Source organism: Callithrix jacchus, chromosome 8 (genome assembly GCF_049354715.1).
Source record: "Callithrix jacchus isolate 240 chromosome 8, calJac240_pri, whole genome shotgun sequence".
Lineage (NCBI taxonomy): Eukaryota > Metazoa > Chordata > Mammalia > Primates > Cebidae > Callithrix > Callithrix jacchus.
In genome coordinates this window covers 102,770,796-102,794,961 of record NC_133509.1, presented here as the reverse complement: position 1 = coordinate 102,794,961, position 24,166 = coordinate 102,770,796, and the positions used below count along the sequence as shown (strand labels likewise).

The 24,166-nt window shown below is 43.1% G+C and overlaps 1 protein-coding gene across 2 annotated transcripts in view; it reads left to right on the top strand.

Annotated features, from left to right (window-relative positions):
- ZFYVE26 (zinc finger FYVE-type containing 26) overlaps positions 1-24,166 on the top strand; it is a 67,936-nt gene that overhangs the window by 35,635 nt on the left and 8,135 nt on the right. For both annotated transcript variants that reach the window (XM_078335225.1, XM_002807245.6), the window contains 14 exons: positions 551-673; positions 1,063-1,239; positions 2,621-2,867; positions 3,597-3,692; positions 6,579-6,742; positions 9,362-9,498; positions 10,551-10,582; positions 11,240-11,376; positions 12,629-12,849; positions 16,858-17,005; positions 17,260-17,469; positions 18,264-18,482; positions 22,635-22,832; positions 23,550-23,749. In XM_078335225.1, coding sequence (XP_078191351.1) covers positions 551-673; positions 1,063-1,239; positions 2,621-2,867; positions 3,597-3,692; positions 6,579-6,742; positions 9,362-9,498; positions 10,551-10,582; positions 11,240-11,376; positions 12,629-12,849; positions 16,858-17,005; positions 17,260-17,469; positions 18,264-18,482; positions 22,635-22,832; positions 23,550-23,749 — 2,309 coding nt within the window. The remainder of the gene's footprint in view (positions 1-550; positions 674-1,062; positions 1,240-2,620; positions 2,868-3,596; positions 3,693-6,578; positions 6,743-9,361; positions 9,499-10,550; positions 10,583-11,239; positions 11,377-12,628; positions 12,850-16,857; positions 17,006-17,259; positions 17,470-18,263; positions 18,483-22,634; positions 22,833-23,549; positions 23,750-24,166) is intronic.

The following is a 24,166-nucleotide window of genomic DNA, read 5'->3' as shown; positions in this document are numbered from 1 at the left end:
GCCCCAGGAATTCTATTCTCTGAAACTTCATCTACAGTTCACAAATTGGGGTTGGGGGATAGTGTGAAGAGGAACATGGGTGGAATCCAACCACCAACATGTTTATTTGGTCTTTATAGTATTGATCTGCAGAATTTTTATTTTTTCATATTGACTTTTGCCAAAATTTTAAAATGCAGAAATTTTATGATTTAAAAAAAATTTTTGTAACTTACAAGTCTGACAATATTGGGCCTGCCCATTCTTATTAGCAACAGTCAGAGCTGAGCAGGTGCTATGTCCTTTGAACAGTCTTTTCAGTCTTTCCCACTTCCTTAGAATCTCCCCAGGGATGACACCAAGTGTCTGTTGCCACATGTTATCCACTTTTTTTTTTTAAGTAGAGCTAAGACGAAAGTGATATAAACAACAAGCCTGCTTCAGTGATTTTCATCATAGTGAGGTTCCCATCAGCACTTACAAACATTCCTGGGGCTTTGTAGACTCAAGGCTGCTAAGAAGAATCAGGCAGTCATTTAAAGGGATTGGAAGCATGTGTGTTTCCTTCCAGGACTATGAGCTGTGTGAGGAGTGGGGCTGCCTGTACCCTATTCCAAGAGAACATTTAATCAGCCTACATCAAAAGCATCTTCTCCACCTTCTAGAAAGAAGAGATCATGAAAAGGCTCTGCAAGTAAGCCCCCAGTTCTTTCCATTTTTCTTCTAGGGTGGGACAAGATTAGTCAAATCAGATGGCTTTATTTTCATGTTGAATCCCCTGCAATCTCAGATCTGCTCCTTTGGGTTTTTCAGGAGCTGCTTATAGTCATATTGAGTAGAAGGGGCCTAGCCTTGCACTAAGTGCCAGATGAGGCTGCTGGGTCCAGAATTCTACTGAATTCTGGTCCTGTCAAAGCCATGGCATTTGGGAAACTACAGGGGTGGTTTTAAAAAAAAAAATGAATGTAGAGAAAGGGTTAGTCCAAAATGAATAAACCTAAATATTCCTTTCTCAAACAAAACAAGGCTGGTCTAAGAGCTCTTCTGTAGGCCTCACCTTCCTCCTCTACCCTTCAACAATAGCTCCTGCAAAGAATCCCTGACCCCACCATGTGCCTTGAAGTCACAGAGCAATCCCTCGACCAGCACACTAGCTTGGCCACTTCTCACTTCTTGGCCAACTACCTCACCACCCACTTCTATGGACAATTGACTATTGTCCGACACCGTGAAATCCAGGCGCTGTATGTGGGATCCAAGGTAAGGAGGAAAAGAGGGTGTTGGGAAAGCATGCCTGAGGGAGAAACTGCAAGTGTAGCTCATCTTTAGAACTTGCCTTTTCAATGGCTCTTTGGCCAGGCACCTGCCATCCGTGGCTGGTGCTGTATGAAATCTTTACCCTAGCAGCCCACTGTATTCTAGTTGAGTCTCCTAGGACTTGTCATTCTCTTCCTGTCTTGCCTCCATTGTGAATTCTACCTGGTCCTCTTAAGTTGCCTTTATGGTTTCCATAGCATCTGCTATATCAGTGCTTCTCAATTCTAACAATATATTAGAATTACCTGGACTTTAAAAAAAAAACAGGTTATTCACCTCTACCCCATATCAGTTAAGACTGGTCTTGGGATAGGGACTGGATATCTTCCAAAGGGCTTCTGATGTAAGGATTTAAAACAACTGCTTGATAAACTTGTCTGTGCTAGTGGAAGAGGGTTAGTTGTGTATGTAATTAGATGACATAATAAGTTCTTACATTGATGTATAACCTTGGAGACTTTAGTAGAAGAAACTGCCAGCTAGAAGAAAGTAATCCAGTGAAGCAGAGTTTGAGGAGAGCTAGGACTCTCTGGCATTCTTCTAATTATTCTGTCTGGCAGTCCTATATACTCCCCCACAAATAAAATGTACTAGGAGAGCCATAAATATAACCACTTACCCACTTACTAAGAGTTAAGCTACATAACATGTTCCTTAACAAGATGCACTCAATGTGCTGTAGCTAAGTAGGGGAACCCTTGAAAACTGGCAGTGAGCAGAGTCAGTGAACGTATTTCAAACCTAGTGACCACAACCTCTAAGGTGAACTTAGATTTATCATTTACCTGTAGAACATAGGAGGTGCCAGCTTTCGTCAGACCACTAACACCACCTTGTATTTCTCATTCTGAGTAAAGCCTCAAATAAACAGAATGGTGGCATTAAGGGTCAGGGAGAGTTCAACCATACCTGGAGGAGTCTAGGCCAAGGGTCACCAGGCTACCACCTATGGGCCAAATCTAGTTCCCAGCCTGTTTGTGTAAAGCAAGTGTTATTGGAACACAGATGCAACTATCATTTACATGTCTACCTATGGCTGCTTTCAAGGTACATGCAGAGCCGGATGGTTGAGTACTCTCTGATCCTTTATAGAAAAAGTTTACTAACCCCTCATCTGGTGAAGGTACTTGGAGTACTTCTCAATTACCATCTGCAGAATTTAGTGGGGAGCTCAGCCTTGCTTCCTAAAAGACCACAAGTCCATTTCAGTAGCTGGCTATGCACCTGTTGTTCTCATGCACCCTTCCCCTTTCCAGTAAGAATCTTGAGTTTCTTCTGAAATTTGTGTACAATTTTTTTCTCTATGGATCTATCCCACAAACAGATTCTGCTGACCCTGCCTGAGCAGCACCGAGCTAGCTACTCCCACTTGTCCTCTAACCCCCTGCTCATGCTGGAGCAGCTGCTTATGAACATGAAGGTGGATTGGGCCACTGTGGCTGTGCAGACTCTGCAGCAGCTGCTGGTTGGGCAGGAGATTGGCTTCACAATGGACGAGGTTGACTCTCTGCTTTCCAGATATGCAGAGAAAGCTCTGGACTTCCCGTACCCTCAGAGGGAGAAACGATCAGGTAACTGCTAGCATCCTGGAAGGGGATTCTAAAATTAAAACTAATACATTCTTAGTTTTAATTTTATCCCTTTTTAATATTTTGGGTTGATCTAGAGTGAACGAATACATTTCAGGACAGAGAGCTCTTCATTACACAGGAGAGATCTTAGTCTTGGAGGAAGTAGAATAATGACCAGAATCAAAAAGTTGTAGATGACCACTGCATGCATAATAACATAAAGGTTTGGAAAACAAAATAGGCTGGAAATGGTCTCTGTCTGGCCTTGATGTAGTGGGCTCTTCAGTGCCGTCGTTTGGTATTGAGAGTATGCCTTATTCCCAGGATCACATCAGATACCGCTTGTATGTGAGCTGACTCAGCCTCTTCTACAATGAAGAAACTGAAGTATGGACTGATGTTCCCAGCCAGCTCTTTTTTCTCACTCCCTGCCCTCCAGGGGCATCATTTCAACATCTTCCACTTCCTCCTGGGCATTTTTACATTTACTTTGTAGAATCCTAGTGTCCATTTCATTATCTCATATGCCTAAACATGGTTTGTTTTTTGAGGAGTTTAAGGAACATGCATGCTATGGGCTTAGAGGTACCTCCTCCGTTCTCTTAATACCTGGCAGGGTCATGGAATGGCAAGCAGAAAAGCCAACAGACCTTTGTTCTAAATGGCTAGGGTGGTGAATCAAGTGCTTATGGTAGAACCATATTTTGTCAGCATTTTCTCTCTCTACAGATTCTGTGATTCATCTCCAGGAAATTGTCCACCAGGCTTCAGATCCCGAGACCCTCCCTAAATCACCATCAGCAGAGTTCCCTCCTGCTTCTCCTGGTAAGAACTGGCTCTGAGTATTCACTAACATTTTTCAGCTCAGTCTTGCCTTATTCTGTCTTTCAGAATGTTCAGTTACAACATTAAAAGTTATTAATTTTTTGTCTTGGTTCATTTCAGCTTTATATATCCCCAAAAAATTCAACATACAGTAAATTCTTGTTATCTGTGGCAGTATATCTATAAAAGTCTCCACACTGAACTAACAAATCCAGAACTCTTGCTCCTAGGGGAAATATGTACATGTATACACATATCTCACATAGATGGTAATCTTAAATCCTAAAAATAACTCATCCTAGGCAATTCTATTTCTTTTTTTCTACAAAGGAGGTTCAGAAGTGGTAAGTGACTTGCCTGAGACCACCCCCCACTAACAGGTCCCAGAATTGGGATTCATCCAACTAGCCCCAGCACTGAGCTTCTTGTACTACCCTGCACTGTCCCTACCATCTCTACCTTCTGGTAACTGTTGTTTTTTGGTTTTGTTTTTGTGATGGAGTCTTACCTGTCGCTCAGGATGGAGTGCAGTGGCGCAATCTTGGTTCACTGCAACCTCCACCTTCTGGGTTCAATCATTTCTCCTGCCTCAGCCTCTGAGTAGCTGGGATTAAAGGCGTGTACTTCCACTCCCACCTAATTTTTGTGTTTTTAGTAGAGATGGGATTTCACTATGTTGGCCAGACTGGTGTCAAACTCCTGGCCTTAGGTGATCCACCTGCCTTGGCTTCCCAAATGCTGGGATTATAGGCATGAGCTACCACGCCCAGCCAGGTCACTGTTGTATAAAGGTCGAAACAACCTCAGCTGGGAATCTGAGAGTTGAGTGTTGGGTGACTCAAAATTTTCACTACTGCATGTGTTTCCAAATGACCATGAAAGCAAGATGAATACTGTTTTTGAGGTTACAAATATTAACGAATAAGCAAGTTCACAAATATGCAACCTGCTATTAATGAGGATTGACTGTACTTAGCCCTCAAGTTCATACTGTCCCACACAAAGCACAAGCTCCTTGAAGTCCTCAGCCATGTCTTGGGCACCTTTTTCACCACCCCTCCAGTCCCCTGGTCTCCAGCCGCTACACAGTGGCCTACTCTCAAAAGAAGCTCAGACAAGTGTTTTGTTTTGCCAAAACACTTTGTTTTTGAACTCCTGGCTTCCAGTGGTCAAAGGAGCAGGATTCTAAGGTCTCTTCTTCTGAGTGCTACAAAGAGTCACTATGTTTAACAGCTCTCTTTTTCTGTGACCAGCCAACATTGCTCTGCTAAGTGATAAGAAGTCTCTTTACATATCATAAAGCAGACTGTGGCATTTTCTGGACATACTTTGAGAATTAGCCATGCTTCATGATAACCAGCTGAACTGGGGAGGGCTCAGCCTTGCAAGTATATGAGCAGCTACATGCATCTGCATAAGGCAACCTGAGCAACTTTGGTGTGTGTGTGAGAGAGAGCTTTTTGTTTCGTTTTGTTGGAGACAGGGTCTCACTCTATTGCCCAGGCTAGAGTGCGGTGGTGCCATCAGAGCTGACTACAGGTCAGTTCCTCCAGCCTCAGCTTCTCAAGTAGCTGTGACTACAGGCACACACCACCATTGCCTGGTTAATTATTTTATTTTTTGTAGAGACAGAATTTTGCTTTGTTACCTAGGCTGGTCTTGAGCTCCTGAACTCAAGTGATCCTCCAACCTTGCCCTGCCAAAGTGTTGGGATTACGGGCATAATCTGCACCCAGCCTCTGAGTTTTTTTATTATGGAAAATTTGCAATCACAAAAGAGAGATTAGTACAAAGAATGCCTCAATTCTTGTTAGCCAGTTAAAATAATTATCCTCTCATCATGACCATTCTTGTCTCTTCTATACCCCCACATCATTCTGCCAGAGTATTTTGAAACAAATCCCAGATGTCGTATCATTTCATTTATAAATACTTCAGTATAAATCTCTGAAAGGTAAGGACTTTCATAAAACAAAGCCATAATATCATTATCACATCTAGGAATAATAATAATAATTCCTTATTCTCAAATATCAGGTCAGTAATCAAATTACTCCAAATCTCATCAAGATTTTTTTATGGTTGGTTTTTCTAGACTCAAGATCTAAATAATATCCATACCTGGCATGGGATTTGGTGAAATTTCTCTTAAGTCTCTTTTTTTTTTTCTTTTTTGAGATAGTCTCCCTCTGTCACCCAGGCCAGAGTACAGTAGTATGATCATGAACTCCTGAGCTAAAACAATCCTCCCACCTCAGCTCCCCCCGGTAGCTGGGACTACAAGCACACACCAGCATGCCTGGCTAACCATTGAATTTTTTTCTTTTGTATAGATGGAGTCTTGCTGTGTTGCCCAGGCTGGTTTTGAACTCCTGGCTTCCAGTGATTCTCCTGCCTCAGCCTCCCAAAGTGCTGCGATTACTGGCATGAGCCATTGTACCAGCCTCTTAACACCTTTAATCAATAGGTTCCCTGCCTCTTTTCTTGTTTATCCACCCTACCTCTCTTTTATTTGTGGAGGAGACTAGTCATTTGTCCCCTGGAGCTTCCCACATGCTGGATTTTGCTGACTGCCTCCCGGTGGCAATCTGCATCTTTGTCCTCAGAATTTCCAGGACACTGGTAGTTAGATCTAGAAATTGGACTTGATTCAGGTGTAACATTTTTTAGTAAGTTTACTTGATAGCAGGTGGTATACATGTCCATCAGGAGGCACACAATGTTCAGTTGTCTCTCTTTTATGATACAAACAACCACTGATGATCATTAACTGGATCTGTTCTTTCAATAAGGCTTTGTAAAATGGTGAAATTCTATCATTCCCTCTTCATCTATAAGCTGGTATATTGATTACCTTTCACTCTGACCTCTGGTTCTGCCTCCCAGGTATCTCCATTGTACATTCCCCCAGTCTAAAGGAAAGGAGTTTCCCACCAACCCAGACCCCACTGGAATTTGTGCCCCCAGCAACACCCCCTGCCAGGCATCAGTGGGTACCAGATGAGACTAAGAGTATCTGCATGGTCTGCTGCAGGGAGCACTTCACCATGGTAAGCAGCATCGGTCTCCACTAACACCCTCAGGAGAAGGTAAAGGAGAATTTTAGTTCATGAACCTGAGTTTATAGAGTTACCGCCTGTCCCCAAAAGAATATTGATATTTTCAGAACTGTCAAATCTAAAACATTGGGGTTTATATTTGACCTTACCAGAATGTATTTTCTGGATCCAGACAGGTAGTAGACATCCTCAAATATCCTTAAATTGGGCTGGGCACGGTGGCTCATGCCTGTAATCTCAGCACTTTGGGAGGCCAAGGCGGGTGGATCATGAGGTCAAGAGATCGAGACCATCCTGGTCAACATGGTGAAACCCCGTCTCTACTAAAAATACAAAAAAACTTAGCTGGGCATGGTGGCACGTGCCTGTAATCCCAGCTACTCAGGAGGCTGAGGTAGGAGAATTGCCTGAACCCAGGAGGCGGAGGTTGCGGTGAGCTGAGATCGCGCCATTGCTCTCCAGCCAGGGTAACGAGCAAAACTCCATCTCAAAAAAAAAAAAAAAAAAAATTGTTAAATTCTAAAATCTTTGCCATTGTCATGAGATAATAAAAAAGAGGTAGGATGAGTCACCAGATGTCAATGAATCTTGTTTCCAGCTCCTGTGTCTTTGACAGTAAGACTGGTGATCTAGCAGTGGTTATATGCACTGACTCAGGAGACAGAGGACCTTGGTTCTAATCCTGGCTCTGCCTCTTTATGACAGTGTGACTATACGCTATTTTGGTCTCATGTGCCCACTTGTAAATTAAGGATGATATATTCTTAGGCTCATGGAGCTATTAGGATTAAATATGGTAATACACCATACTTAATGCAGTACCTATCCAGTATGCCACATCAGCTCAGTACTGATGAAAGTGATGGTGATATAATTGCTCTGTGTCTATTTCCTCCTCATCTATAAAAGAGATGTAATATTTCTATATCCCTATTAGAATGAAATGAAGCAGTACTTTAAAGGCACTTTGATGCCCATCCATGATAGACTGGATAAAGAAAAGTGATATATATACACCATGGAATACTATACAGCCATAAAAAAGAACAAGATCATGTCCTTTGCAGGAACGTGGGTGGAACCAGTGGTCATTATCTTAGCAAACTAACACAGGAACAGAAAACCAAATACCACGTGTTCTCAATTATGAGCAGAAGCTAAATAATGAGAACACATGGACAGAAAAAGGGGAACAACAGATACTGGGACTACTTGAGAGGTTTGAAGGAGGGAGAGGTTGAAGGGAAAAAAACAGCTAGGTACTATGTTTAGTACCCAGGTGACAAAATAATCTGTACACCAAACCCCCGAGTCATGAGTTTACCTATACAACAAACCTGCACATGTACCCCTGAATCTAAAATAAAAATATTTTTTAAAAAAGATATTAGGAAACCAAAGTCAGATTTTCTCATTTAAACTTAAAAATCTTCAAGGAGGACAATTGGTTGTGGCTTGTTGAGACATATGACAAGCCACCAAAAGGAGTTATACGTGACAAACTGCTCTCTAGCTTTGAAGCCACCATATAGAAGGTTTACTTACATATAGGGTGGTTTATCGAAAGAGTTTCTAATCTTTAAGTTCTTCATGACAACGGTTGGCCTTTATTGACTGCGACTATATATGTTCCTGGCATGATAATAAGTGCTTGGCTTAAGTTATTTCTCTTAAATTTTACAATAACCTGATGAGCTTGATAATATTATTGTATTACACATATCAGAATCTGGATGTATAGAGAAGGTATATAATTTGGAGAAGACTGATGAGAAATTCTGAATTGACTGATACAAATTAAGAATTTATATGTAAAATTAAATTGTACCTAAGTGTTTATATTTTTAAAAGTCTTTTTTTTTCCTTTTTTTTTTTTTTTGAGGCAGAGTCTTGCTCTGTCGCCCAGGCTGGAGTAGAGTGTTGCTGTCTCGGCTTATTGCAACCTTCATCTCCCGGGTTCAAGCGATTCTTCTGCCTCAGCTTCCCAAGTAACTGGGAGTACAGGCTCCCACCAGCATACCTGACTAATGTTTGTATTTTTAGTGGAGATGGGGTTTCACCTGTTGGCCAGGCTGCTTTCAAATTCCTGACCCCAGGTGATCTGCTCGTCTCGGCCTCCCAAAGTGCTGGGATTATAGGCATGAGCCACTACACCTGGCCTGAAAGTCTTACTTCACGTTTATCATGTGTTACAAATGGTGTCTGGTAAAATAGCCTTGGTATTTTAAAATAGTGTTTCTTGACTAAGAAATAATTTCTTAGTCATTGTCATCAATACTTTATAGAAATGTGATACTCACTGGCTCAGAAAGTGACTTCTTCCCTAGTACTTTTTACTGTTTCTCCATATATTGCCTCCATACCCAAGTAGAACTTGTCCGGAGCTGCTGCAAAACTCATGACTTGGCGTCTTTGCCCATCGGTGGACAAATATTTTTAAATGTTTGATATTTTAGGGCAAAGATTGTTGTGTCCTTTTTCAATAGAGACCCAAGCACTTGGTGTTCTTAATAAATAAGCCATTGGTAGCTAATACCATGTATAAATGGACTGATGGCAATCTCCCCTTCTCTTCTCCCTCTTCTTTCTCTTCCTGATGGCTTTCCTCAGTTTAACAGGCGTCATCACTGTCGCCGCTGTGGCCGGCTAGTGTGCAGTTCCTGCTCCACTAAGAAAATGGCGGTGGAGGGCTGCAGAGAGAACCCTGCTCGTGTGTGTGATCAGTGCTATAGTTACTGCAACAAAGAGTGAGTGTCCTCCAGCAGGGCTGTTGCTATTATTGACTGCTGCACCCTCCCCCAGGGCCCTACACTCCTAGGAGTCTCGTTATAGAGTGCATTTCAAATCCAGAACACTTACAAAAATATATAACATTCACACTGAAATGCCATTAACTCTACAGTGAAGTGTTTGTACACTGACCTTGCTCAGAGAATCTACTAAGAGAGAAAGTAGGGTTGAGAGGAAGAGGTGTTCAAGGCTCTTACATGATGTTCTCTCTGAAATCAGGACATTGGTTCCTTAGCCCTTCCCCAGACCGAGGCCATTGAGCTTAGTTCACCAACTCACCTATTTTCCAGGCTCTCTTGCTTCAGCTGGTCTCCACTCAGCTTGGATGGACATATTCACACCTGCTGAATGCTTGGGCATTGCTTAAGTCAACTCTGATCTAGGTACTTGCTTGTAATCCATAATTAGAAGAGCCTCCATACTTGCCTACACAGAGTTCACCTGCCAACAAATTTCAGACACTGCTAATACCTCTGGCAAGACATATTAAGACTTTGTTTGTTCAATGTTGCTCAATTGTTTCCACTACTTCTGGTAGCAAAGGAGCATGAACCTAAGACTCCAAGAGCATCTGGAAATATGGGCCAAAGCAACCATCCAAAACCAGTTACTTTGAATTCTGCATGCTTTATTTACAAACTTAAATAGAGTTTATATTTTCCTCCATAGCATTATTATGTTTGTCCTGATATGAACGTTTTTGGTCATTATTTACCATAACGATTACTGCTTTCATAGGAAGGAAGACATACCATGCTTATTCCACAGTTTCTGTGACCCTAGCATACCACTGCCTCCCTCCTTCAGGAAGAAATTACCCAAACACCATACTGCTGAGATTTGAAATGGACCATTAGTATTGATGGGGGGCTCTTTCATTCAACATTTCTACCCTCAAAGAGCCCTCCACTGTAACAGGGAGACTCTGTAAGCTGATGCTATCTACTAGGCTCAAAACAAAGAAGCGACTCAGGCATTTGTTTAACCATTTTTCCTTCTCTGTTTTCAGTGTCCCAGAGGAAACTTCAGGAAAACCAGAAGGTAAGGCCAAATCCCATTCTCTGTGACTCTTCATTTGTGTTCTTAAGTTGACTCATATCTTCAGCATATCACTCGCAACTGATATACTTGGCCAACTTATGCACTCCATTCAACTTGTTGGCCAAAGCAAATTCTTGGCATTTCAATGAGCCTGTTTCCTCTGAAGTTCATCATATTAACCCATTACATTGACCCATTAGCTTCCAGCGTTGAGAAGGCCAGCAACCAAAGAATTTGGTTCTTAACTTTTAGTAGGTGATTTTATTTTAGTTTTACCTAGGTTTCCCTTTACCATCCTACCTCCCTAGGTAATCCCTGTTAACAGTCTGGCCTGTATCTGTTCACAGCAGGTTAGTTTTTAGAGTATCCAATGGCTCAGCTGTCCAGGTGAGAAACACGCTCCTTTTGAGGTTTCGTGTGTAAAGCGAGAAGGTTGTGTGATGAATGCTGTAACACTCACCGCAGGTCTGGGCCTGGAGAAGAAGGTTTGAGTTGCTTAGTGGGGTGTCCTAAAGCAAACAAAAGGAACCAAGGAGAGAGAAAGGGGCCCTGAGATAGCAGGCAAGTGTCTACCTGCAACTCATGCCAGCTCACTGGACTGGGTTAGACTGAACTGCCAGCCAGTGAATGACACATGAATGGCAATTCTCTTCTCAGCGCTAGACAGCTCCAAGAGTGAAAACCCTCCATACTCGTTTGTGGTGAGAGTTCCCAAAGCAGATGAGGTGGAATGGATTTTGGATCTCAAAGAGGAGGAAAATGAGCTGGTGCGGAGTGAATTTTACTATGAGCAGGTAACAGCAATAAAATGCAATGATCACCTAAGTTTCTTTATGATGTGTAGTAGTATGATAAGAAATACAGAGAAAGGTGAACACACCTGACCTTTACTTGTTTATAATGCAACAATGTGGGAGCTAAACCAGTAAATCCATTAAGATAGAAAATAATGAGCATCTTGGGAATTGCACAAAGGGAGACCAGGAAAGGCTTCGTTGAAGAGGTAGCATTTAAGATTTAAGATGAGCTTTGGAAGAATGGTAGAAGTGTGACAAGCAGAAAGTTAGGAGTCATGAGGAGACTGGGGATGGGGAAGGACAAAGAATACAAAATCGAAACATCCTAGCAAAGACACCATGTCCAAAATTGCAGGGCATGACTGGAGAAGTAGAAGTTGTTTAATTTGAAGGGAACATAGAGTCAATAGAGTTAATAGAGAGCTCATAAAGGTAGGACTAAAAAAGGATTATTTATGTAAAGGGCCTTGCATTCTGCAGTAAGGACTATCTACTTGATAGATACCAGAGACGTATGAAAGATTCCCAAGTGTACTTCAGGAATATTAATTTAGCAGCAGTGTGTCCATGGCTTAAAGAAGCTCCTCTAGGCGGTCATACAAGCAAGCTGACTATTGTTGTCCAAGCCAGCAATAAGGACTTGCACTAGTAAACCAGAGAAAGGAGGGGACCTATGGACATTGTCTAGAAGTAAGTGACAAGGCCATGCGCAGTGGGGCCCACCTGTAATTCCAGCACTTTGAGAGTCTGAGGTGGGTGGATCTCTTGAGGCCAAGAGTTTGAGACCAGCCTGGGAAACATGGTGAAATGCTTGTCTCTACAAAAAATACAGAAATTAGCCAGACGTGGTGGTGCACACCTGTGGTCCCCACTACTTGGGAGGCTGAGGTGGGAGGATTGCTTGAGCCTGGGAGGCAGAGGTTGCAGTGAGCTGAGATTGCAGCACTGCACTCCAGCCTGGGCAACAGAGTAAGACCCTGTTTCAAAAAAATAAAGAAGTAACAGGTGGACACAGTGCCCTTCTTCCCAGTAAAATGACAAAACCTAACAGCCAGAGCTTTGGCAGTGCTACTTAGAACATCTGAAATTTGTTTAGTTCCACTTCTGCTTTCTTGTGGAATCTGGTTCCTTCCTCCAGTGTCTTTCAGCCTTTTGAAAGGGGAAAGATAATTTTTGCCACCCAGCTGCCTTTGGAGAATGCTCTGGCCCCTGGACTCACCATGTGTTCTCCATTTTCCACCCTGGCCAGGCCCCCAGCGCCTCCTTGTGCATTGCCATCCTGAATCTGCACCGGGACAGCATTGCCTGTGGTCACCAGCTGATTGAGCACTGCTGCCGGCTCTCCAAGCGCCTCACCAACCCGGAGGTGGATGCCGGGCTGCTCACAGACATCATGAAGCAACTGCTCTTCAGCGCCAAGATGATGTTCGTCAAAGCCGGCCAGAGCCAAGACTTGGCTCTTTGTGACAGGTAGAGGGCAGTGTGTCTCTATTCTTTCACTCGGGAGCAATTTCTAACCAGCTTCTTTTTCTGACCCCACTATGAGATTTTTTTTTTTTTGAGGCAGAGTTTCGCTCTTGTTACCCAGGCTGGAGTGCAATGGTGCGATCTCGGCTCACCGCAACCTCCTTCTCCTGGGTTCAGGCAATTCTCCTGCCTCAGCCTCCTGAGTAGCTGGGATTACAGGCATGTGCCACCATGCCCAGCTAATTTTTTATATTTTTAGTAGAGATGGGGTTTCACCGTGTTGACCAGGATGGTTTCGATCTCTTGACCTCATGATCCACCTGCCTCGGCCTCCCAAAGTGCTGGGATTACAGGCGTGAGCCACCGCGCCCGGCCCCCCACTATGATTTTTTATCTCACCATCCTCTCTGACAAAACATGCTGAAAGATGTTTCATCTCTTTGATGTTGATAAAATGGTGTTGCTGGATCACAAGTGTTCTTCCTCATCCTACCTGACATGCTGTGTCCTTTTCTTTTTCAGAGCAGCTCCTCAAAGTAGAGTTTGCTCTAGCTATACCCAGTCAGAAAGAAAGTAAAGACTTTCACTGGTTAATTTGTCATTAAAATTAATGTAGAGAAGCACCGTTAGTCTCTGTGGGACCTTCTGGCTTTTAAAGAAAATGTGTCCTCCTTGAACAAAACTCTACTCCAATCCTGACCAAATTCGAACTGTGACTTCAGTGAGTTCTGGATAATAGATTTTAAAAAGCACGCTGGGAGATGGTCTATTCCTGTGTCACAAGTAGGAACCTGAGTCGTAAAGTAGAAGTGTGTATGGAAAAGGTATGATTAGACCTCCTTCAGGTTCCTGTACAACCTGCTTTGACTCCATCCATCAGCCTGACAATGAAAACTCCTAATTCCCTGCCTATCCACCCAGATGTGTGACTCATATTGTGTATTCCCAGCACTCAGTCCTAACCAGATTTGGGAGCAGGGAGCATAATTTTCTTTGCAGTATCATTGCCTCCCTCAGACATATGCTCAGAATACTTGCCTAAGAACTCAGCAGCCAGCATGGAGCACAGCAGATCTCAGCTTCACAACTTCCTAGTTCTGTTAACCCCTTTAGGCCTCAGTTTCCCACTCCATAAAATGGGATGGTAATACCGATCTCATGGGGCTGTTACAAGGATAAAATGAGTTCATCCATGTAAATGTGAAGAACTAAGCCTGGTATATGCTGTGTACGCCAAAAATGTTAGTAATTTTAATATTTTTAGTAACAAAACTATAAGGTTGAAAAAAGCAGGAGGAGGTAAACAAAGTAGAAGGAAGTGAAAGGAACTAATTTGATTGCTTTATATCAAGAGGTAATATAGATTCTCATCATTTTTCAAGTTGATACATGAAGAAACAGATATGTTAAATGTTCTAAATAACCATGAAAAGAATCAATAATCTACCAAATTACAAGAAAAGGATAGAACGAGGAAAAAAACAGAAACCTTTCCACATAACAGAAGGTGGAAAACAAAGGAAACATGAAAAAAGACTTAAGGCAAAAATAAAAATATATTCAAATATATATATCTCAAATGTCAGTAATGTAGATGAGGAAATAAAAAGATACTTAGAATAGGGGGGAAACAAACTTCCCCTCAAGACCTGTATTTCCTTTAAAATGTAATATAGATGGAAGAAATATCCATTTTTAGGCTGAGGGCAGCAGAAAATAAGGAAGTCCTCACTTGAGTAGGATTCTCACCCACCCCAAGGTGTCATGCGCTTCTTTGACAGTTTACTGCACTGGGGTACATTTACGCAGCCTTTTCTCTGACCCTGCATTCAGATATGCCCACTTTAAGAATCCTTGCCTTTACACCAGTTTGCTGATGGGAGTGGATTCATTGCTTGCATGTGTTGCCGTGCATATCAATTACACACTCTTGGTTTTCAGAGTATTTTTCTAATGCTTTTAACTCATACCTCCTTCTTCTAAACAAACAAATAAATAAATATAGGTTTAAAAATAAAACTCAGGCCAGGCACGGTGGCTCACACCTGTAATCCCAGCACTTTGGGAGACTGAGGCAGGCGAATCACCTTAGGTGAGAGAGACCAGCCTGACCAACATGGAGAAACCCTGTCTCTACTAAAAATACAAAATTAGCCAAGTGTGGTGGCACATGCCTGTAATCCCAGCTACTCCAGAGGCTGAGGCACAAGAATCACTTGAACCTGGGAGGCAGAGGTTGTGGTGAGCCCAGACCGTGCCATTGTACTCCAGCCTGGGCAACAAGAGCGAAACTCTGTCTCAAAAAGGAAAAAAAAAAACCTCAGCTGGGTGCAGTGACTCTTATGTTTAATTCCAGCTACTCAGGAGGCTGAGGGAAGAGGATCCCAAGGCCAGACCAGGAGTTCGAGAGCAGCCTGGGCAATGTAGTGAGACCTAGTCTCTAAAAACATCAAAATAAAAATTAAGTCACCACCTACTTCAAATGTTTTCATTTTCCAAATATACAAATATATTATGGGTACCGATGCTTTTATATACTTTCCTCTCCTCATTCCTACATTGATAAGAATGACTGGTGTACATAATCCCTTTCTAGGAAATTGGTGGATAAGTCAGGATCCACAGTTTTTTTGCTGCAGTTATAAGACAAGACTCAGGAACCTTGAGTGTAAACTTGTCTGAGTAGCACTAGACAGTATAATCTAGTCCTCCAGGCTTTCTGCCTTTATAAGGTTTTTACAAGCATTGGGTGAGATCACAGAAGGCAGCCCTAGTAGGCTATAATGAGAGCCCATCCTTAGCCCAGGGTGAGGATGTCAAGTGTAGAATATGAGTGAAGGGCCAGGATGCCCCCACCCAGCAGCACCTCTAGGGAATTGTAGTGATATGACCTGTGCACTAACCAGGAGTATAGGCCATTAATACTGAATCTTTGCTCTCTCACACACAAAGGATGTTCCAAAGGACCAAAAAGCAAATGGGTTACTTGTAAGCCCCCAATATTCAATGTAAAGGCTTTGCCTCAAATAACCCTGAGCATCCCTACTCCAAACATGAATATCTAACATTTATTGAGTGCCAGAAAAGTTCCAGACACTATCCTAAGCCCTTTTACTTGGGTTATTTTATTTTATCCTAAAAACTCCACTGTTACAGTCATGCATGGCTTAATGACGGGAATATGTTCTGAGAACTGCATTATAGGTGATTTCATCATTGTACGAACACCATGGAGTGCACTTGCACAAACCCAGAGAGAATAGCCTTCTACGCACCCAGGTTATGACCTATTGTTCTAGGCTACAAACCTGTACAACTTGTTACTGTACCAAATACTGTAGGCAATTGTAACACTATGGTATTTGTGTATCTAATATAGAAAAGGTATAGTAAAGATATGGTATTAGAATCCTATGTGACCACCATTGTATGTGCAGTTTATTGCTAACTGAAACATCATTATATGGCACATGACTGTATATCCATTTTACAGATGAGTAAATTAAAGCAGTGAGAGGTTAACTAACTAGCTCCAGGTCATAGAGCTACTAAGTGATGGAGCCAGGATTCGGTGTGACTCCAGAGCTTTCACTCATGGTGTCTATGCTATGCATCTCTCAATTCTAATGATCATTTTTGCAATTAAAAATGAAGTAGGCCTTTAATCCCAGTACTTTGGGAGGCCAAGGTAGGTGGATCACCTGATGTCAGAAGTTCAAGCCCAGCCTGGCCAAGACGGTGAAACCCATCTCTATTTTAAAAATATAAAAATTAGCTGGGAAAGGTGGCAGGCGCCTATAATCCCAGCTACTCAAGAGGCTGAGACAGAAGAATCATTTGAACCCAGGAGGCGGTGGTTGCAGTGAGCCAAGATCAGACCACTGCACTCCAGCCTCGTGATAGAGCGAGACTCTTCCTCAAAAAAAAGAAAAGGGAGTAGGAAACCTTTAAGCAGCTACTCTTAGTAAGACTGTAGGGAGCCTCATGGCCTTGTCTTTTTCCTCCTTATAGCTACATCAGCAAGGTAGATGTGCTGAATATTTTAGTTGCTGCTGCCTATCGCCACGTGCCATCTTTGGATCAGATACTGCAGCCAGCTGCGGTAACTAGGCTAAGGAACCAGCTTTTGGAAGCTGAGTACTACCAACTGGGCGTCGAGGTGAGACAAAGACAAAGCTTACTTCCACCCCACTGTAATGAGTTGCCTTTGCTTAGCCTTGCAGACCAGGTATTGCCTTCTCTCAGTTGTCCTGGCCACGGGGAAGAAGCAGGGGCATGACTAGTTTGCCAGCTAAGGAGTAATGGCAGATAGTGGGGATGAGGTGGTTGGCAACTTGGGAATAGCATAGGTCTTTGGGACTTTCAGGCCTGGATGTAGCTACCACTCACTAAAAGGAGCAATTTTTCTCCCAGGTGTCCACAAAGACTGGACTTGATACCACTGGGGCATGGCATGCTTGGGGCATGGCCTGCCTCAAAGCTGGGAACCTCACTGCTGCACGGGAGAAGTTCACTCGCTGTCTGAAGCCCCCATTTGACCTCAATCAACTGAGTCATGGCTCAAGGCTGGTGCAGGATGTAGTTGAGTACCTGGAGTCCACAGTGAGGCCCCTTATATCCTCGGTAAGAGAAAAGCAGGAAGAGTGCCTGGCTCAGGGAGGGAGGCCCAGGAATAACAATGACCTCGGAAAAGAATCAGTGGAAACTCAGCTGACAGTATTAGTCCTGGCTCAGCGTCTGCCAGGTTTATATATTTTTTGTTTGTTTTTGTCTATCACATATAGCTAGATAAGTAACTATATATAGTTAGATGCAATTTTTTTTTTAAAAGAAACTGTAGAAAAATAATTTTTAAAAGATAAAAATGACATATAATCCAATACACAGACTAATTAGTGTTAAGATTCTGGTGAATTTTCTATATTTTGTTTTTTAATGAAATTGGAGTTGATCCACATCATAATATATAGAATCGTGTATCCTGCCTGTTTTTCTACCATTGACACTGCATTGTGAACATTTCCACATTGTTTTTTTTTTTTTGAGATGGAGTTTTGCTCTTGTTACCCAGGCCAGAGTGCAATGGTGCGATCTCGGCTCACCGCAACCTCCGCCCCTGGGTTCAGGTAATTCTCCTGCCTCAGCCTCCTGAGTAGCTGGGATTACAGGCATGAGCCACCATGCCCAGCTAATTTTTTGTATTTTGAGTAGAGACGGGGTTTCACCTTGTTGACCAGGATGGTCTTGATCTCTTGACCTCATGATCCACCCGCCTCAGCCTCCCAAAGTGCTGGGATTACAGGCCTGAGCCACCGCGCCCGGCCACATTGTTAAATATTCTTTGCAAGCAATATTTTCAGTGCCTGCTGAGAACTTTTTGAGTTTCACGTTTCTCTGTCGTTCTTCTGTGCTGTCAGCAAGATGATGATTACTTTGCCACCCTGAGGGAACTGGAAGCTACCCTTCGGACGCAGAGCCTTTCTCTGGCAGTGATTCCCGAAGGGAAGATCATGAACAACACCTACTACCAAGAATGCCTCTTCTACCTGCACAACTATAGCACCAACCTGGCCATCATCAGCTTCTATGTGAGGCACAGCTGCCTGCGGGAAGCCCTTCTGCACCTCCTCAACAAGGTGGGACACAGACACAGCTCAACAAGGCAGTGCCTGCCTTGCTCCTCCGGCTCTGACCACTCAGCCTTAACGGGGACAATAAACCCCAGATACTTAACCCTGTGTTGAGCTGTGGGGCCATCTCTAGCAGAGTCAGGTCAAAATGGAGGACTCTTCACAACCGTTATCCAGTGAGTGTGCAGAAGTCTTAGCCTGGATCCCAGATCACTGTTCTCACTGGCAATGGCATGTTTCAGTCCATCTTCCAAAACATGCAGCAGAATCGGATAGTGGTTAAGAGTGTGGTCTCTGGAATAAGATGCTCAGTGTGAGTCTTGCTTGGCCTAGGGCATATTGCTTAGACTTCCACGTGCCTCTCTACGTGGCCTGGGATGGTGTCCAGCTTCTGACCCAGCTGCTGGTCCATTCATTGTTGTTATCACAAGGACCAGGAAGCACCCATGGCACCGATTCTGTAGTTGAGCCCCAAATAGATGATTAAAGAATTTGCTCTACTTTTTTTCCTCTCCCATCCTCTGCCCACCTCCCACTGGAAGTAAAGCCACCCCTGAAGAACATTATGTTTTTGGAGCCCCTGATAAGCAATCAGGACCTCGTTTTACCATGACCCATTTTTTTGTTTTTGTTTTTTTGAGATGAGGACTCACTCTGTTGCCCAGGCTAGAATGCAGTGGCATGATCACAGCTCACTGCACCCTTGACCTCCTAGGCTCAAGAAATCCTCCAACTTCATCCTCCTGAGTAGCTGGATCTACAGGTGCATGCCACTGCACCAAGCTACATTCCTTGTTTTATCTGAATGTTCCATAATAACTTTTGGAGAAATTGGATTAGATGTACCAGATTTTATAGAAAATTTAAGGAGCTCAAGGCAGACTTTAATTTCATTCTGTCACCCTAATTCAAAACAGCAGCCAATGAAAATATTCAGATAGACATATTTTCTAAGATTGATCCAAGTAAAATCAGCAGTTCACAAAATTATTGTGACTATACCCCACAGGACAGTGAAGGGGAGGATGTTTTCACCAGTGTTTAACTACTGACTATTCTTAGCTACTAACCAGGTCTCAAGAATAATGTGGAAGTCATATTACATGGAGTTGAATTGCTAACTTTTTTCCTTTTCTTTAGTTTCCAAATTAGTTTAGCAGTAAAGATGCTTCTCCCAGGCACAAATTGAGAATGGAAATCACCTAGTTCCGTTCCCTCTGACAGCTGTAATCCAGAGAGCTAAGCTGCTTACTTCATTAGCTTGGTATAAGCTGACGACAGCAGTGCCCTTGCTTTATATGTGTCAGAGCTAGGAAAGAAGCCTTCTTTTTATCTCCTGTAATCACAGTTACCCTTGAACTGATATATCTTACCTTTATTTTCAAGCAGGTAGGGAGAACAGGAAAAGACATTGTGAAAATTACACCTGAATGCCTGGAGTATGGAAGGCATTCTGTTTCTAGCCTTTTCCCTGTGGGTTTTGTCCCTTTGCCCATGCTGCCCCCAGAATAAGCTTGCTAAAACATAAATAGACTCATCTTATTCCCCTCCCTAAAAGGCTTTCAGAGGATCTCCATGGCCACAGGATGAACTCTAAATTCCTTAGCATGCTGCAGAACTCACCAGGATCACGCCTCCTTATTTCTCTAATTTATTTTCACCACTAATCCTATCTGTACCTTACATTCCAGACTCATCAAATTACTTAAATTTTCCTGATTTACCATGCACTGTCTTATTTCTACCAGTCTTTTTGTGCTATTTCCTCTACCTAGAATGCCCTGCCCCTTCTTGTTTTCTTTAAAAATTCCTGTTTATACTTTTAGTATCCTTGCAGGCCCTCAGGCCCTCTCTGTTGAGCATTCACAGAACACTCAAGCAGCATTAACCACCGTTGCCCCTGGTACTGCATTTATCCTACTGGATTCCAACTGTTTGTTTACAATTGAGTCTTTCTATCTGGACCAAGAAGACCTATATTTTACTTATCTGTGTCTTCAGGTACCTGACCTAGTACCAATTATGAATAAGTGAGTGGATGAATAGATGGCATGGAAGTTCTTGAGGTATTGCTCTTCTGAGGTATTCCATCTCTCTTGCAGAGCTAATGCCCCTGCTTCTTAAAATGTGGCCTACAAGTTTTAGATTAGGTCTGGTTTTCTCTGTTAGGAACAACCTGAATCAGGAAAGACACCCCTAACCCTCACCCACTATGAATGTTCTCAAAGCCCAAATCTGTTTTGCTTCCAAACAGCTTGTGCCCAGTGCCACTGTGCTGGCATGGTATACCACCGTGACTTTATTGTCATCCTTGACTCTCCACTGATTACTCCTAACCTCAAGTCTAAATGCCAAGATGATTATTAAAAAGCCAAGGGTTATTCTGGGCACTAAGGATACAGCAGTTAAAAAAAAAAAAGACAAAAGGCCAGGCATGGTGGCTTATGCCTGTAATCCCGACACTTTGGGAGGCTGAGGTGGATGGATTGCTTGAGGTCAGGAGTCTGAGACCAACCTGGCCAACATGGTGAAACCTTGTCTCTACTAAAAATACAAAAACTAGCCGGACATAGTGGTGCCCAGCTGTAGTTCCAGCTACTCAGGAGGCTGAGGCAGGAGAATCATTTGAACCCAGGAAGTGGAGGTTCCAGTGAGCTGAGATTGAACCACTGCACTCCAGCCTGAGTGACGGAGGGAGATTCTGTCTTTAAAAAAAAAAAAAAAAGACAAAAATATCTACCCCCATAGTAGGAAGAGAGAGAGTGAACATGATAAATAAAATAGTGGTAGATGATGAATAAGAAGAAGAAAAATAAAATGGGGAGAAGAAAGATGCAGCTTGTACAATTTTAGACTGGGTGCCCAGGGAAGGTGATATCTGAGTAAAGTGCCAAAGGACATAAGGAGTGCCAAAGATCCACATAGATCTATGGAGAAGGCACAGTTCAGGCAGAGGCAGTGACAAGGGCAAAGGCCAGGGTGGCTAGAGCAGAGTTTGCTGGGACAGGATACTATGGATAAGGTCAGAAAGGTCACAGGCCAAATCACGCAGGACCTTGTGGACATTGTGAGGGATGAGAAGGGAAACCCCTGGAAGACTGTGAGCAAGAGGAATAACATGATCTGGCTTAGGTTTCAAAAGAGTCACTTGGGCTTTGTGGGCGTTAGAATGACAAGAGGTAAGAATGGAAGCTGATAGACCAGGGAGGAGTCTGTTGCAATAATCCAGGCAAACAATGACGGTGGGATCCAGTGTGGTCCAAGGGAGGTGGTGGGAAGTAGCCAGATTCTGTGTGCTGTAATCATGATGGTGCTGATGAATTTCATGAAGGAGTGTGAGGGAAAAGATGACTAAGATGACTATATCCAATAGTCTACTAAACATGTCCACTTAGATCTCCAAATGGGCATGTTGAGTAGACAGTTGGACATAAGTTGTATGTAAAGTTCTGGAGTTCGGGGGGATGAACAAACTGGAGATGGGGATTTAGGCATCATCAGCAAATCAACAGTATTTTAAATATTACGCCTGGATGAAATCACCAAGAAAGTGAGTATAAATAGAGAAGAGTGTAGGTTCCTCCTAAGCCCTGGGGAGATTGGGAGGGATCAGCTAAGGAAATTGAGAAGGAGCAGCCAGAGACATAGACAGAAAATCTGTAGAGGAAGTGTGCTGGAGGCCAAGTGAGGAAAGTTTTCTCAATTAAAATAAAAATTTCTTTTTAAAAAAGGCTTTTCAAGAAGGAAGAAGCCATCTGGGTCAAAATCTGCTGAACAATCAGGTAGAAAATGAGGATCAAGAATTAACTGTTAGATTTACACTTTAGTGGTCACTGGTGACTTAAGGGGCAGTTTCAACAGGAGTTATGGGTGCAGAAGCTAGATTAGAATGGGTTCAAGAGAAAAATCACAGGAGGGAATTAGAGACAGTGAGGATAGATAACTGTCAAGGGGCTTCTCTATAAAAGGAAAGAGAAATGAAGCAGTCGCTAGAGTGAAATTCTCAACGGTGTCTGTGACACATAAAAGATTAAGAAGCACTGCTATGGGAGGATGCTGAAGGTCCATCAATAGAAAGAAGGTCCACCACTGTCTGGATCCCAGACAGTGCCAGAACCGGGCTCAAGACTTCTGACTTCTCGCCCTGCCCTGCTCCAGGAGAGTCCTCCAGAAGTTTTTATAGAAGGCATTTTCCAGCCAAGCTATAAGAGTGGGAAGCTACACACTTTGGAAAACTTGCTAGAATCCATTGATCCAACCTTGGAGAGCTGGGGAAAGTACCTGATTGCTGCCTGCCAACATTTACAGAAGAAGAACTACTACCACATTCTGTACGAGCTGCAGCAGTTTATGAAGGTAATGGCAGCCCCTCAGGGCCTTCTCCCTCTGTCGCTGCTGCCCCACCCTGCAGGGGAGGCAGTGCACGATGAGGAAATGGGACTGTCATTGGTCCCTGACCTTGCTATTTGGCTGACCCTAGAGCAAATCCATGCTGCTCTCCAGCATTGTTAAATAATATTAAAATTTCCATCCTAAGTTTGGAGGCAGACTTTAATCCTGTCAGCCATGGCCTTCTTCAGAATGCAAGGAATGGATAGGTTAAAAAAAAAAAAGAAATGTATGGTAGTTTCAAGATAAACATGAGGCATGAATGTAGAATTCACAAGGAATGATGAAAAAAGTTAGTGTTTTTAGAGAAAATGCGTGAAGGGAGAAGGAGCACGTTCCTCCCAATCTGAGGATTGTCAGTACTGAATGACAGAGAAATTGAATTATTTAATGCCAATTTGAGTGGAGAAAAGTAAAGCCAATTTGAGTGGAGAATCAGAAATATCTTCTTGTAGCATCTCTTCAGCGGTAGAATAATGTCCTACCCAATAACTCCACCAGTCAGTGCACCTAAGGATCTCTTGGACCTTGGGGTGACAAGCTCAAAATACCAGTTCAGCTTGTGGTGGGAGTGGGAGCTGAAAATGAGGTCTTGTAGATGGAAATCCGATGAGAATTCTCGTTACACCCCACGCTCCAAACCCCTGATCTACTTTGACCTGAACATTCATTTTTCTCTTCTAGGACCAAGTTCGGGCCGCCATGACCTGTATTCGGTTCTTCAGTCACAAAGCAAAGTCATATACAGAACTGGGAGAGAAGCTCTCATGGCTACTTAAGGCCAAGGACCACCTGAAGATCTATCTCCAAGAAACATCCCGCAGCTCTGGAAGGAAGAAAACCGCCTTCTTCAGAAAGAAGATGACTGCAGCTGATGTGTCAAGGTAGCTGGAGGTTCAGGGGACCATTGGTGTGAGGCAGAAAGGCTGGGACCAGGTTTCTGTTGATGATGAAGCTACTATTGTCTATTCCCCAAACCATTAAAAAAAACCTAAAAGGATTAATCCCTGGATGACAGTGTCTAGTACAAGCCTCCTACAGAGGAGCTGATAGGGGGAGTAGGGAGTGGAGGGAGGATTAGCATCACAAGCTACAATCAGACTACACTCCAAACTCCTTACAATAGGCAAAAAGGGTCCTGCATGTTCTGGCCCCTTCTGATATCACCATCTTTAACTCCTGCTACTCTTTTCTTGCTAAGCCCTGGCCTCCTCAGGGTTCCTCAGCACACCAAGTCCTTAATTCCTCTCAGCTTTTATACTTGCCAGGCCCTCTACATAGAACACAACATCTGGAGTAAA